The 14,195-nt window shown below is 37.1% G+C and overlaps 1 protein-coding gene across 1 annotated transcript in view; it reads left to right on the top strand.

Moving 5' to 3' along the window:
• LOC128656139 (claudin-19) overlaps positions 1-14,195 on the top strand; it is a 251,298-nt gene that overhangs the window by 180,736 nt on the left and 56,367 nt on the right. Inside the window, exons 3-4 of the mRNA XM_053709865.1 lie at positions 1,462-1,626; positions 8,862-8,943. Of these exons, the coding sequence (XP_053565840.1) occupies positions 1,462-1,626; positions 8,862-8,943 (247 nt within the window). The remainder of the gene's footprint in view (positions 1-1,461; positions 1,627-8,861; positions 8,944-14,195) is intronic.

Genomic DNA, 14,195 nt, shown 5'->3' with positions numbered 1-14,195 from the left:
TAAAAACACCTAAAGTAGCACTCGGGGAACTGCCTGTAAGTGACTCAGCAGTTGCACAGCTGGGTCGTTCCACTACAGCTGCTGATTGGGTCAGTGGCAATTTTCTGTGGCATTGCTGCCTTTAAAGGAACTTTCCAATTTACAGGTGGCCCTCAGTTTACAACGGTTCAATTTGCACCGTTTCAGAATAACAACCTTTTTTTTCAGTAATGTGACTGCTATTGAAAAGCATTGAGAAGTAGTGCATTGATTAAAATAGCCAGTAGGTGGCGCTGTCCACTTGTGTTGCAGCAAAGATATGCAAGCCAAGCAAGCTGAAATTAATCAGTTTAACCAGACCTGAGCTATCAAGCAGATTTCAAAGGAGCAAGATCGTCTATAAATCAGTCCAGATTGGAATGCATAGAAAGAACTGTTTGCAGAAAAATGCAAGTAAAGTCTGTGTTGTGTGATTATTTTATTAGGTTTATAATGCTGTTTAATAAATGTTTTTATTCATTTAACTTAGTTTAATTATATATTCTGTGTTGTGTGATTATTTTATTAGGTTTATAATGCTGTTTAGCATTTAAAGTCTTCATTGTATTAGGTCTTACTTATGACAATTTTGAGAGGGGCCTGGAACCGAACTCCCTCACTTCCCATTGACTTACATTATAAACTGGGTTTCAATTTACAACGGTTTCGATTTACAACCATTCTTTCTGGAACCTAACCCCGGCGTAAACTGAGGGCTACCTGTAATTATCTTGTGAAATTTGCTTCATTCTCTTGTTATCCTTTCCTAGAGGATCAGCATTGCACTTCTGGCAGCTAGCTGAACACATCTAGTTATCCAAACACAAGAGACAAATGTGTGCAGGCACCAACCAGCAGTTAGCTCACACTAGTGTAGGATATGTGCGTATTAATTTTCAACAAGGGATACCAAGAGAACAGAGCACATTTGAAAATAGAAGTGTCTTAAAATGTCATGCTCTGAATCATGCAAGTTTCATTTTGACTTTCCTATTGCTTTAAGCATTATTACTTTAATGCACATTGTACATAACTTTTTTAAATTGCCACATACAGTGTTACCTCTATATAAATAATAGGCATGTGCATTGGGAGGTTTCGGATGCCAATGCAGAAGAAGGCGGCCACTCGCGGCATTCGGCTCTTTTCGGAGTAAGATTTCTGCTTGTGAAAGTGCAGCACTCTAAGATCTGTGCTAATCCAGATCTTAGTGTGTTGCACTTTCACAAGCAGAAATCTTACTCCGAAAAGAGCTGAAAACCACCTTTTTTTCTGCATGGACATCTGAAACCTCAGAATGCACATACCTAATAAATAAAGCTATTTGCAGAATATATCATAATGGTTTGTATCCAAATTTATGTTAGTGTCAATCTATATAAAGTTTTATTTATTGATAGTTAAAATAATTCATTGAAATGACCTTTGCTCTTTCACACACAGCTTATATACAAGTATGTCGAGCGCTAATGATCTTTTCACTCGTCTTGGGATTCTTCGCTTGTATATTGTCCTTGCTTGGACTGAAATGCACCAAATTTGGAAGCAACGATGAAAACAGCAAAGCTAAAATAGCGCTATCAGGAGGAATTTTGTTCATTATAGCAGGTATTTAATAAGCATAGAAATTGTAATATTATATATCTTTTTTTCTTTTTAGTGTTGAAGCAACATCAGTTATGTATAAGAGGTACATTTAGCTATATGAAAATGTACTAAGCATTATTTATCTTAATCTCTATTAAAGAAAAAAATATATTGACAGCAATTTCATCTATTTAAAGGGACATTCCGTACAAAATTGGAATCCTCATGGGAGCATTTGAGTTTTGAATAGAAGCATTTTTGTAATGTACATGTATTAGCAAAAATGCTTCTTATAAAAGTTATAGCTGTTTCAAACGTCTATTTAAGTATGCACCATCATTTAAATACAGCACTTGCTCAGAGAGCCTAAGGTGATTGTACTATCGGGTAATGACTCAATTTGTTAATTGCTGACAAGATAAAGCCCCACTGGCACTCTGAGCAGCTGCAGTAACTTGCAGCTGGTGCACTGAGAATATCTAGCTATATTCACATGCACGTGCAGAGACAAATGTTAACACTAAAACAGTAATAACTTTTACTAGATGTGTTTTTGCCAATACATGTTTATTGCAAATATGTTTCTATTCAAAGATGTAATTCATCTATGTGCATTTAAATTTTGACCAGAATGTCCCTTAAAGCTGCCATATATCACACTACACAGAGCCATAATATTAGACAGGGCTGAGCTGCCCACAGGTTACCAGGAGTTCCTCCAGGGGGCTACTATTATTGGGACAAGGGAGCTTTGGTGCCTCCCCATCTTCCTCCTGTACATGGGCACTTCTATTAATTAAGATGCAACTGCTTGGTCTTACACTCTGAACTTCCTTCTCTCCATTTTGCTGGACCCATTTGAAATGTGCTGCTTCACATGACTCTCCAGCCTAAGCTACACAAGATAGGGGGAGGAAAGGTAGGAAAGGGTACCGAATATGGCATCCATGGGACACAGCAAACAGTCAGTTAGGGAGCGGGGTTAAAATAGAATGTAAGGGGGTGCAGAGCATATGCAATTGTGTCATGAGCATAAAGGGGCTGCATGGAGTAGGATGAGCAGGTCAGTGTAATAATATAATAATATCTTATTACCGGCCTCCATTATCCAAACATATTTGTCTAGATATTTGCACAATTAGTGGAGATAAAGGGGCAGATTATCTATGATAATTGTTGTACAAGAACAAGTGCTCCCATCAATATTGTTATTGCTAATTTATATAATTATAATTGAAAACTAAGTTTTATCCAGTAATATTATTGGTTCCACTGTAACCTATATGCTAATAATCCTTCTGTTTTCAAACATCACTATAATCTTGGTTAGCTATAGATATTGCACGCATTACAATGAAGGTTACATGTCTGTACACCATAAAATCAATATCCTTGCCCCTGAGTGCACCCATTTACCTGCTATCAGTTTTCCCTCTTAAAGTGTCAGGTGTGATGCCCGTCTCTAATCTAAGCTTTAGTGAATGCTCTAAGAAACATCATTTGAGCTCTGCTAACCTCTTTTTAAAGATAACTTGAAAATATTAAATGAAATCTGGTGCCAGCAGCGAAGTTCTAGTGAGATCTACGTGAGTCTAAATCAATATTGAACATCATAATGGAGATAAGCATAAGAATTTACTAGGAACATAACAAAGTCCATATTCTTACTTGGCACAATATTGTAATAGTGAAAATAATAATAATACTAAATATTAATACATAGGTATCTACTTATCAAGCTGTCAACTGCAAATACGCTGGAATTCCGCAGCGTATTTGTGGCGAGCCTGATTCCCCTTAGTTATCAAACCCTACAGATCTGCAAAAGTAGAATTTTGTGACGTAACATACGATCCGCCGGTCTCAGTCCGACACAGATTGATGCTTAGATCACTACAGATGTTCCAAATGCAAATTCGGCACTATCTGACTACTTTTGCAAGTTATCCATTTTCTACCAGATACGCTCGGCACTATTCCGGCCCAGCATACCTGGTTTTCAATCCGCCGCCCAGGAGGAATCAATGGGAGTCTGAAAGCAGCAAAGCTCATGTTCGCTGCTGCCCGATATCCCATTGATTCCTATGGGAGAATAAATGTAACGTATACACCTAACACCCTAACATGTACCCTGAGTCTAAACACCCCTAATCTACCACCCCGACACCGCCACCACCGACATTATACTTATTAAAGGGACAGTCTACACCAGAATTTTTATTGATTTAAAAGATAGATAATCCCTTTATTACCCATTTCCCAGTTTTGCATAACCAACACAGTTATAATAATATACTTTTAACCTCTGTGATTATCTTGTATCTAAGCCTCTGCAAACTGCCCCTTTTTCAGTTCTTTTGACAGATTTGCAGTCTAGCCAATCAGTGCCTGCTCCCAGATTACTTCACGTGCATGAGCACAGCGTTATCTATATGAACTATGTGAACTAACACCCTCAAGTGGTGAAAAACTGTTAAAATGCAATCTGAAAGACGTGGGCTTCAAGGTCTAAGAAATTAGCATATGAACATCCTAGGTTAAGCTTTCAACTAAGAATACCAAGAGAACAAAGCAAAATTGGTGATAAAAGTAAATTGGAAAATTATTTAAAATTACATGCTCTATCTGAATCATGAAAGTTTATTTTGGCCTAGACTGTCCCTTTAACCCCTAATCTGCCGTCCCCAACATCGCCACCTACATTATACTTATTAACCCCTAATCTGCCGTCCCCAATGTTGCCGCCACAATATTAAATTTATTAACCCCTAAACCTAAGTCTAACCCTAACACCCCTAACTTAAATCTAATTTAAATAAATCTAAATAAAATTACTATCATTAACTACATTATTCCTATTTAAAACTAAATACTTACCTGTAAAATAAACCCTAAGCTAGCTACAATATAACTAATAGTTACATTGTATCTAGCTTAGGGTTTATTTTCATTTTACAGGCAAGTTTGTACTTATTTTAACTAGGTAGAATAGTTACTAAATAGTTATTAACTATTTAATAACTACCTAGCTAAAATAAATACAAAAGTACCTGTAAAATAAAACCTAACCTAAGTTACACTAACACCTAACACTAAACTATGATTAAAAAAATTAACTACATTAAATAAAATTATCTAAAGTACAAAAAACAAACAAACACTAAATTACAGAAAATAATAAACAAATTACAGAAATTTAAACTAATTACACCTAATCTATTAGCCCTATCAAAATAAAAAAAGCCCCCCAAAATAAAAAAAACCCTAGCCTAAACTAAACTATCAATAGCCCTTAAAAGTGCCTTTTTCGGGGCATTGCCCCAAAGTAATCAGCTCTTTTACATGTTGAAAAAAATATAAACAACCCCCCAACAGTAAAACCCACCACCCACACAACCAACCCCCCAAAAAAACTACTAACTAAAAAAACCTAAGCTCCCCATTGCCCTGAAAAGGGCAATTGGATGGGCATTGCCCTTAAAAGGGCAGTTAGCTCTTTTGCGGCCCAAAACCCTAACCTAAAAATAAAACCCACCCAATATACCCTTAAAAAAACCTAACACTAACCCCCTGAAGATCGGCTTACCGGGAGACATCTTCATCCAAGCAAGGAGAAGTGGTCCTCCTCCAGATGGGCAGAAGTCTTCATCCAAGCCGGGCAGAAGTGGTCCTTCAGACGGCAGAAGTCTTCATCCAGACGGCATCTTCTATATTCATCCATCCGGCGCGGAGTGGGTCCATCTTCAAGACATCCGACGCGGAGCATCCTCTTCTGACGACGTCTTCTCACTGAATGAAGGTACCTTTAAGTGATGTCATCCAAGATGGTGTCCCTTAGATTCCGATTGGCTGATAGAATTCTATCAGCCAATCGGAATTAAGGTAGAAAAATCAGCCAATAGGATTGAGCTCGCATTCTATTGGCTGATTGGAACGGCCAATAGAATGTGAGCTCAATCCTATTGGCTGATTGGATCAGCCAATAGGATTGAACTTCAATCCTATTGGCTGATTGCAGCCAATCGGTAAGTCGATCTTCAGGGGGTTAGTGTTAGGTTTTTTTAACGGTGTATTGGGTGGGTTTTATTTTTAGGTTAGAACTTTGGGCCGCAAAAGAGCTAACTGCCCTTTTAAGGGCAATGCCCATCCAAATGCCCTTTTCAGGGCAATGGGGAGCTTAGGTTTTTTTAGTTAGTATTTTTTGGGGGGGTTGGTTGTGTGGGTGGTGGGTTTTACTGTTGGGGGGTTGTTTGTATTTTTTTTAACATGTAAAAGAGCTGAATACTTTGGGGCAATGCCCCGCAAAAGGCCCTTTTAAAAGCTATTGATAGTTTAGTTTAGGCTAGGGGTTTTTTATTTGGGGGGGGGGGGCTTTTTTATTTTGATAGGGCTATTAGATTAGGTAGTTTAAATTTCTGTAATTTGTTTATTATTTTCTGTAATTTAGTGCTTGTTTTTTTGTACTTTAGATAATTTTATTAATTTAGTTAATTTATTTAATTTATTTAATTTAGTTAATTTATTTAATTATAGTGTAGTGTTAGGTGTTATTGTAACATAGGTTAGGTTTTATTTTACAGGTCAATTTGTATTTATTTTAGCTAGGTAGTTATTAAATAGTTAATAACTATTTAATCACTATTCTACCTAGTTAAAATAAATACAAACTTGCCTGTAAAATAAAAATAAACCCTAAGCTAGCTACAATGTAACAATTAGTTATATTGTAGCTAGCTTAGGGTTTATTTTATAGGTAAGCATTTAGTTTTAAATAGGAATAATTTAGTTAATGATAGTAATTTTATTTATATTTATTTAAATTAGATTTAAGTTAGGGGTGTTAGGGTTAGACTTAGGTTTAGGGATTAATTAATTTAATATAGTTGGGGCGACATTGGGGACGGCAGATAAGGAGTTAATAAGTATAATGTAGGTGGCGGCCGTGTAGGGGGGGCAGAATAGGAGTTAATAACATAATATAGGTGGCGGCGGTGTAGGGGGCGGCAGATTAGAGGTTAATAACATAATGTAGGTGGCGGTGGGCTCCGGGAGTGGTGGTTTAGGGGTTAATAAGTTTATTTAATTGTGGCGGGGTCCGGGAGCGACGGTTTAGGGGTTAATAACTTTATTTAAGTTGTGGTGGGCTCCGGGTGCGGCGGTTTAGGGGGTAAACAGTTTAGTATAGTGGCGGTGTTTAGTGACAGTATACAGATAAAGCTGTGAAAAAGCCGAACTTGGTGCGCGGCTTTTTGACAGCTTTTTTTATAATTTTGGAGAGCGTATTCAGGTCCGCGACAGCGATGTCAGACGAGCGTATTGGTGCCGTCGAATGCAAGTAAGTTGACGGCTTGATAAGTAGATGCCATAATGTCAGATAAATAAGGAAAGCGTATGGCATTTTGCATAATTAAACATTTTGGGTTGGATTACAAGTGGAAGGCAAAAGATAACACAGGGCGCAGTATTCTTCTTGCAATCTAACACAAATAATAAAGCGCAATTCGTTATTACAAGTGGTTGAAAATTGCAACCAAAGCATCTAAACACATTTTTATCACTCCCTATATTTTAATGAATATCAAAGGGAGCTCTGTTAGTGATTTCGTTGCACTTGTATTACAAGTAGTAAATTGAGATTGAGAGCAATACAAAAGCGCTTGAATGATATCCAACATATAATGCTTGTGGGATACTCCTCTATCAGACCGAACTCGGCCAGTAGTCTTGTTATCCCGGCGTCAAGCCGGAATGATAGGGAATATCCCAGAGCAGAGAAAGTTAGTAAGATGAGGAAGGCGGCACTCACCACAGGCAGGACAGTCCCCAGCGGCAACTAGAATTGTCAGGCAGGCAGGGTTTGGCAACAGCAAAACAGTCCATGGGCACACCACTAGAATAGTCAGGCAGGCAGGATTTGGCAACTGTAAAGCAGTCCAAGGGCACACCACTAGAATGGTCAGGCAGGCAGGATTTGGCTATAAGAAAGTAGTCCAAGGGCACACCACTAGAATGGTCAGGCAGGCAGGGTTCGGCAGTAAAGAGGCAAACCAGAAGAAAAGGGGTTAATAAACAGAGTAGTCAGACAGGCAGAGTTCAGCAACAGTATATCAATCCAGCAGTTAAGGGGTATAGTAGGCAGAGTAATCAGACAGGGAGAGTTCATACACAAAAAGGCAAAAAAATACAACGATCTGTCACACCCAGGAGCACACAAAGTAACACCTATACTTGGGCAATGACAGATCGCTGTAGTCACACTTACATAGGCGCAGGATTCACGCCACAGCGGTCCGACCAGCATCAGGTGCGTGCAGCGATGACGTCAGCGCCGCACACATCCGGGCCCGACAAAACCGTGACACAACAAGAATGTAACTATTTAGTACAGCCAACACTATCCAACATGCAGATGTCAGACCGTCCTAGACTATCGATAAAAAAACATTTTGGACTATTTAATATGAGCACGAAATAGAAGTGTTCTTAATTGCGCTCGAGTGGTGTTAACTCACAATAATGTTAATATTTTTGTGCTCCATTTGTAATATATGCCTATATAGGAAATTACATTTTAAGCTAAATGTCCCTATTAATCTGGGTTCCAATTTCTTCACATTTAAAGCTATAGATGCTCATCTTTACCAATAACAATTGCTCCCGCAGTTGTACTGGGAAGCATTGTTCCTAAACTCAAAGTGTTTGTAGTCGAAGCCCCTCCTCATAATCTCTTGGTGTAGTATATAAAATTCTTCAAAATTAAAAGAACGCTTAAGATAACTCAATAAAAAAAACCCTTTAAGGGGTCAATTAATCAAGCTCCGTAAAGACCGCTGCTCCATAACTTGTCCGCCTGCTCTGAGGCCGCGGACAGAAATCAACCCAATCGAATACAATCGGGTTGATTGACACCCCCTGCTAGCGGCCGATTGGCCACGTATCTGCAGGGGGCGGCATTGCACCAGCAGTTCACCAGAACTGCTGGTGCAATAATAAATGCCGACATCGTATGCTGTCGGCATTTATCGATGTGCGGAGACATGATACGCTACATCTTATCATGTCCGCTCGCACATTAATAAATATACCCCTTAATGTCAAAGATCATCTTATCCCTTAAAAAAAATCAAGAAAATTATGTATCTACAAAGTTACACTCATCATAGTAGTTCAATGCTCCCACTGTTCAGCTTGTCTGTGCAACAAATAGTGCATTACTATACTGTTCTTGTATTAACACTAGCATTGTATTGCCATAGGTCTCTGCTGTCTCATACCCGTCTCGTGGTACGCTGCCATGATCACCGCACAATTTTTTGATCCACTCTATGGTGGAACTAAGTAAGTAAATAAAAAAAATGTAGACTAATCAAAATATGAAAATCTAATATTGTTATAAATTGTGATTTTTTTTTGCATTAGTATTGTTGCTTTGTGCTTACGTAATAGAAATTAATATAACCATAAACTATAAAGCAGAACTGTTACTTCAAAATGGCTTCACATTAGCCTAATTTAGAAGCTGATTATGCATCTCCATGTAGTTGGGATGGGACTTAAACTGCCAATAATCCGTGTGTCCCACATAGAAATGTGTATTTAAAGAGACAGTGTACTGTAAAATTGTTTTCCCTTAGTGTGTTTTCAATTACTTTTTATACCAGTTGCACAATAGATTTACAGAAAATTGCTCCTTTAGGTTTATTTTGTATATGTAATTGTTGTTTTTGTTTGTTAAAATCACAGACCAAACATGGTATTAGAAGAAAACCTGTTCTGTACAGCGAGAATGTAAAATTTTATGCGATTGCAGGGTCTGAATAAATACAATTGCTAAAATATGTTTTCTTTGAAAAAAATGCAATTTACATAGTGGCGCAGTATTTTTTTTTTTTTGCGATCTTGAAAACTCTGCTAGTGTTAAGCTTTTTGCGCTAGTCAGGTAGCGTTTTTATTACAAGTTTGAAAAAAACAAACATATTTTATGCTAGCAGTAACCTGTATAGAGTGAAAAAATAACTTAATTTTCCACGTGTTCATGCATGTATTCCCCTATAGAAATCAATTAGGAAAAAAAGTGGGGGGAAAAACTAAAACCCGAGTTCACGCAAACTCCATCGCATTTTTGCATTCTCCATAGAAGTTAATTAAGAAAAAAAATTGTTGAAAAAAACACCCATCGCGCAAACAACATAGCATATTCGCATTAGCAAATGTGAAATATTTTCAGTAAATACATAGTTAAAATCTTTATTCAAAGTGAATATTGCATAAATATGTTTTATCATGTTTTCATCTGCTTAATGGCAAAGGGCTCTCATGCACTTATATATATATATATATATATATATATATATATATATGTTCATATCTGTGTACATATATATTAATGTGTTTATATGTGTATATATGACATTGAATACATTTAAACACATACAAAAACATTAATATATATGTACACATATATAGACATATACTGTGTATACAGTATATATATATATATATATATATATATATATATATATATATATATATATACAGTATATACACAATTACATCATATGTGTCTCTCAATGTTAAAACCATTTGCCTGTCTTTTTTTTTCTAACACCAGAGATCTGCTATCTTTGAGCCCTTATAAATTTTCTGTGCAATATTTTCTTAAAATAATTTTGATTACACAGTGTTAATATGAGTCTAACTGTACTTTCTAATGTATTTTTGAGATGTTTTGTGCAACTTTTTTGTTTCGGAAAACAGTTAACCACAGCTCTGAGATTAAGTAAGAAGTGAAGCGTAAATGTCAATTGCCCTAGCGCAATTGTGATTTTGCTTCACTTGTAATATCAGCACAATGAAAATGGCTCGCAAAAACACTTCTAATCTAGCCCATAATGTCTGAAAAACACAATATATTAAACCGAAAAACTTGCGTCCACTTTCTTCTGCGGGACATTAACATACAAAAACATTAATATATATGTACACATATATAGACATATACTGTGTATACAGTATATATATATATATATATATATATATATATATATATATATATATATATATACAGTATATACACAATTACATCATATGTGTCTCTCAATGTTAAAACCATTTGCCTGTCTTTTTTTTTCTAACACCAGAGATCTGCTATCTTTGAGCCCTTATAAATTTTCTGTGCAATATTTTCTTAAAATAATTTTGATTACACAGTGTTAATATGAGTCTAACTGTACTTTCTAATGTATTTTTGAGATGTTTTGTGCAACTTTTTTGTTTCGGAAAACAGTTAACCACAGCTCTGAGATTAAGTAAGAAGTGAAGCGTAAATGTCAATTGCCCTAGCGCAATTGTGATTTTGCTTCACTTGTAATATCAGCACAATGAAAATGGCTCGCAAAAACACTTCTAATCTAGCCCATAATGTCTGAAAAACACAATATATTAAACCGAAAAACTTGCGTCCACTTTCTTCTGCGGGACATTAATATCCTGTGTACAAAATATTGACCTTAAAAATAAAAAAGATGGCAAAATTAAAAACCTGTTTAATAACAAACTTAGTTGAAATACTGCGGGCATATCTATCAAGCTCCGTGTTTCCATAACCTGTCCGACTGCTATGAGGAAGCGGACACAGATCGCCGCAATTCAACCCGGTCGAATACAATCGGGTTGATTGACACCCCCTTCTAGTGGCCGATTGGCCGTGAATCTGCAGGGGGCGGCGATGCACCAGCAGTTCACAAGAGCTGCTGGTGCAATGCTAAATGCGGAGAGCGTATTGGTCTCCGCATTCAGTGAGGTCTGTCTAACAGGCCTTTCATAAATAGGCCGCATAAAGTTATATTACAAGGTGTGCGCTACTGTGAGCATGTCGTTATAACCAATATCGCACTTGTAGTAGCTTGCGCGCGTATTACAAGTTAAAAGTAAACGAGTTTGCTCAAGTGCAAACTAAATTAGCGCTTGAGCAAACTCGTTTACTTTTAACTTGTAATACGTGCGCAAGCTACTACTGGTGCGATATTGGTTATAATGACACGCTCACTGTAGCGCACACCTTTAAATAAAGTGTTACACTCATATATACACTGTTTAATAAAAATGATTCATAGAAAAAATAAATGTATTAGGGTTAAACGGTATTTGGTATATGACAAGTTATTTGACTGGAAAGGGCTATAATGTGTGTGTGTATATATATATATATATATATATATATATATATTTATATATTTATATATTTCATGCAAATATTTTACATTCTAATGTTCTTCACATAGTAGAAAACGTTCTTTTTATTTTTTCATGTATATATATATATATATATATATATATATATATATACATATATATATATATATATATTTATATATTTTATATATATTCATATAGATATATAAGTATAGACATATATTTTACAAAAACAATAATTATATATAAAATAAAAATAACATTTTATTTTTTCTATGTGAAGAACATTGGAATTTAAAATATTCACAACTACCTTTAGGTTTAGCGCCCATAAAGAGTTTTTTACTCCACTCAGGTTTTGCGCACATGCATATGCACTACACCCAAACGGAGTTATATTAAGGTGCATAATGTATGTATTTCATATTAAAAATATATATTTTTAAATTATTAATAATTATTACTTAATATACTTAAGTATCTATAATACTTTTAAAGAACCTCTATAATAATTATTTATTTTTATTAATATTTTATATATTTTATATAAATAAATACATAACGCACCCTAATATAACTCCTGTAAGGTTTAGTGCATATGCGCTAAACCTGAAGCAAATTATTAATATTTCCCATTCCAGTGTTCTTCGCATAGAAGAAAATGTTCTTTTTATTAATATATATATATTCTATCTATCTGTGTAGATATTCATTTAGATATATATATCTGCATGTTGCAGGGTCATGGGATGTGTACCCGGTCCGTTCTGAGAGTGAAGTCCCCTTCCATGTTTTGTATATGTCTAGGGTGATTACATAAGCCTGTGCACCCTTCACTTGTTCCCAGTTTGTTGGACTGAGAGCTTGCATTGTGTGGCTGTTTAGGGACTCAGGTTTTAGAAGACACCTTGACGTGGTACCTTGGCTTATCCCATTTGGCCAGATGCAGTAACTAACTCTTCCATTTTTGCTTTTAATCTTAGCTGAGAGCTTGTGAGTGCTGGACTTTCTCTGTATGCTGTATTAATTTGTTTTGTAATTTTCCCTATGGGCCTTGCACCCAGACCTGTCTGGGGTTAACTGCCTGTGGCTCTGGGGACACTGCAGATTCCTGAGAGTGCTATTGTGCATCCAGGGCTGTGCATGTTGCAGGGTCATGGGATGTGTACCCGGTCCGGTCTGAGAGTGCAGTCCCCTTCCGTGTTTTGTGTATATATATATATATATATATATATATATATATATATATATATATATAAAAATATATATAGAGAGAGAGAGATAGTAGAGAGAGAGTGAGACAGATTTAAATAAAAAGAGCTTTTTCTTCTATGTGAAGAACATAGGAATGTGAAATATTAATAACTCACTGAATTTAACGCAGTAGGTCTAAAATGGTCGGTTACCGGGTGAATGCTGTGTTAGTTGTTTTTTTTTTTTAAAGTGAGCTCCATTGAAGTCCATGGGGCAAATGTGCTAACATGATCGCGATATCTGAAGTCCTGAAGTTAGCGCACGTTGGATTGTGCTGAGTGCAAACAATTTATAATACGCCTACTAACCCACCCGTGTTAAAAGTTTACTTCCAGTGCTGTTTGCGCATGAGCGAAATCGCTAAATAAAGTGGCACTTGTAATATAGCCTATAATATACTATTTTACAATATATATAATGTGTATATATAACACACTATAATATATATAACACAATATAATATATATATACACTAGTCCTAAAGCTCGTGTACACGGGCCCATTTTTTTTAAGTACCATGGTTCCAACCCTTGCTCCCTCTCTCTCCCCCCTCTCTTTTGCACTCTCTCTTCCCCCGCCCCTCTTCTGCTCTCTCCCCCCTCTTTTGCTCTCTCTCTCTCCCCCTCTTTTGCTCTCTCTCTCTCCCCCTCTTTTGCTCTCTCCCCCCCCCTCTTTTGCTCTCTCTCCCCCCTCTTTTGCTCTCTCTCCCCCCTCTTTTGCTCTCTCTCCCCCCTCTTTTGCACTCTCAACCCCCTCTTTTGCGCTCTCCCCCCCTCTCTTTTGCGCTCTCTCAACCATCTCTTCTGTGCTCTCTCCCCCCTCTTTTGCTCTCTCTCCCCCCTCTTTTGCTCTCTCTCCCCCCTCTTTTGCGCTCTCTCCCCCCTCTTTTGTGCTCTCTCCCCCTCTTTTGTGCTCTCCCCCCCCCTTTGTGCTCTCTCCCCCCCTTTTGTGCTCTCTCTGTCACGCCGCGCCGTTGCTAGGGGCGCTGCGTCTTCCCCATGCTCGTTGCCTCTGGCTTTGTCAGCTTAGGATGCGTGCGGCGCTGACGTCATCACCGCACGCTCCTGATGCCGGCCGGTCTCTTGGCGCCAATCCACCAGGTACTTTAGAGGGCAGCAGACGATCTATCACTGCCCAAGTAT

The sequence above is a fragment of the Bombina bombina genome, chromosome 4 (genome assembly GCF_027579735.1).
Source record: "Bombina bombina isolate aBomBom1 chromosome 4, aBomBom1.pri, whole genome shotgun sequence".
Classification (NCBI taxonomy): domain Eukaryota; kingdom Metazoa; phylum Chordata; class Amphibia; order Anura; family Bombinatoridae; genus Bombina; species Bombina bombina.
Note: the sequence above shows the minus strand (reverse complement) of the source record. Positions and strands in the feature narration are given on the sequence as shown.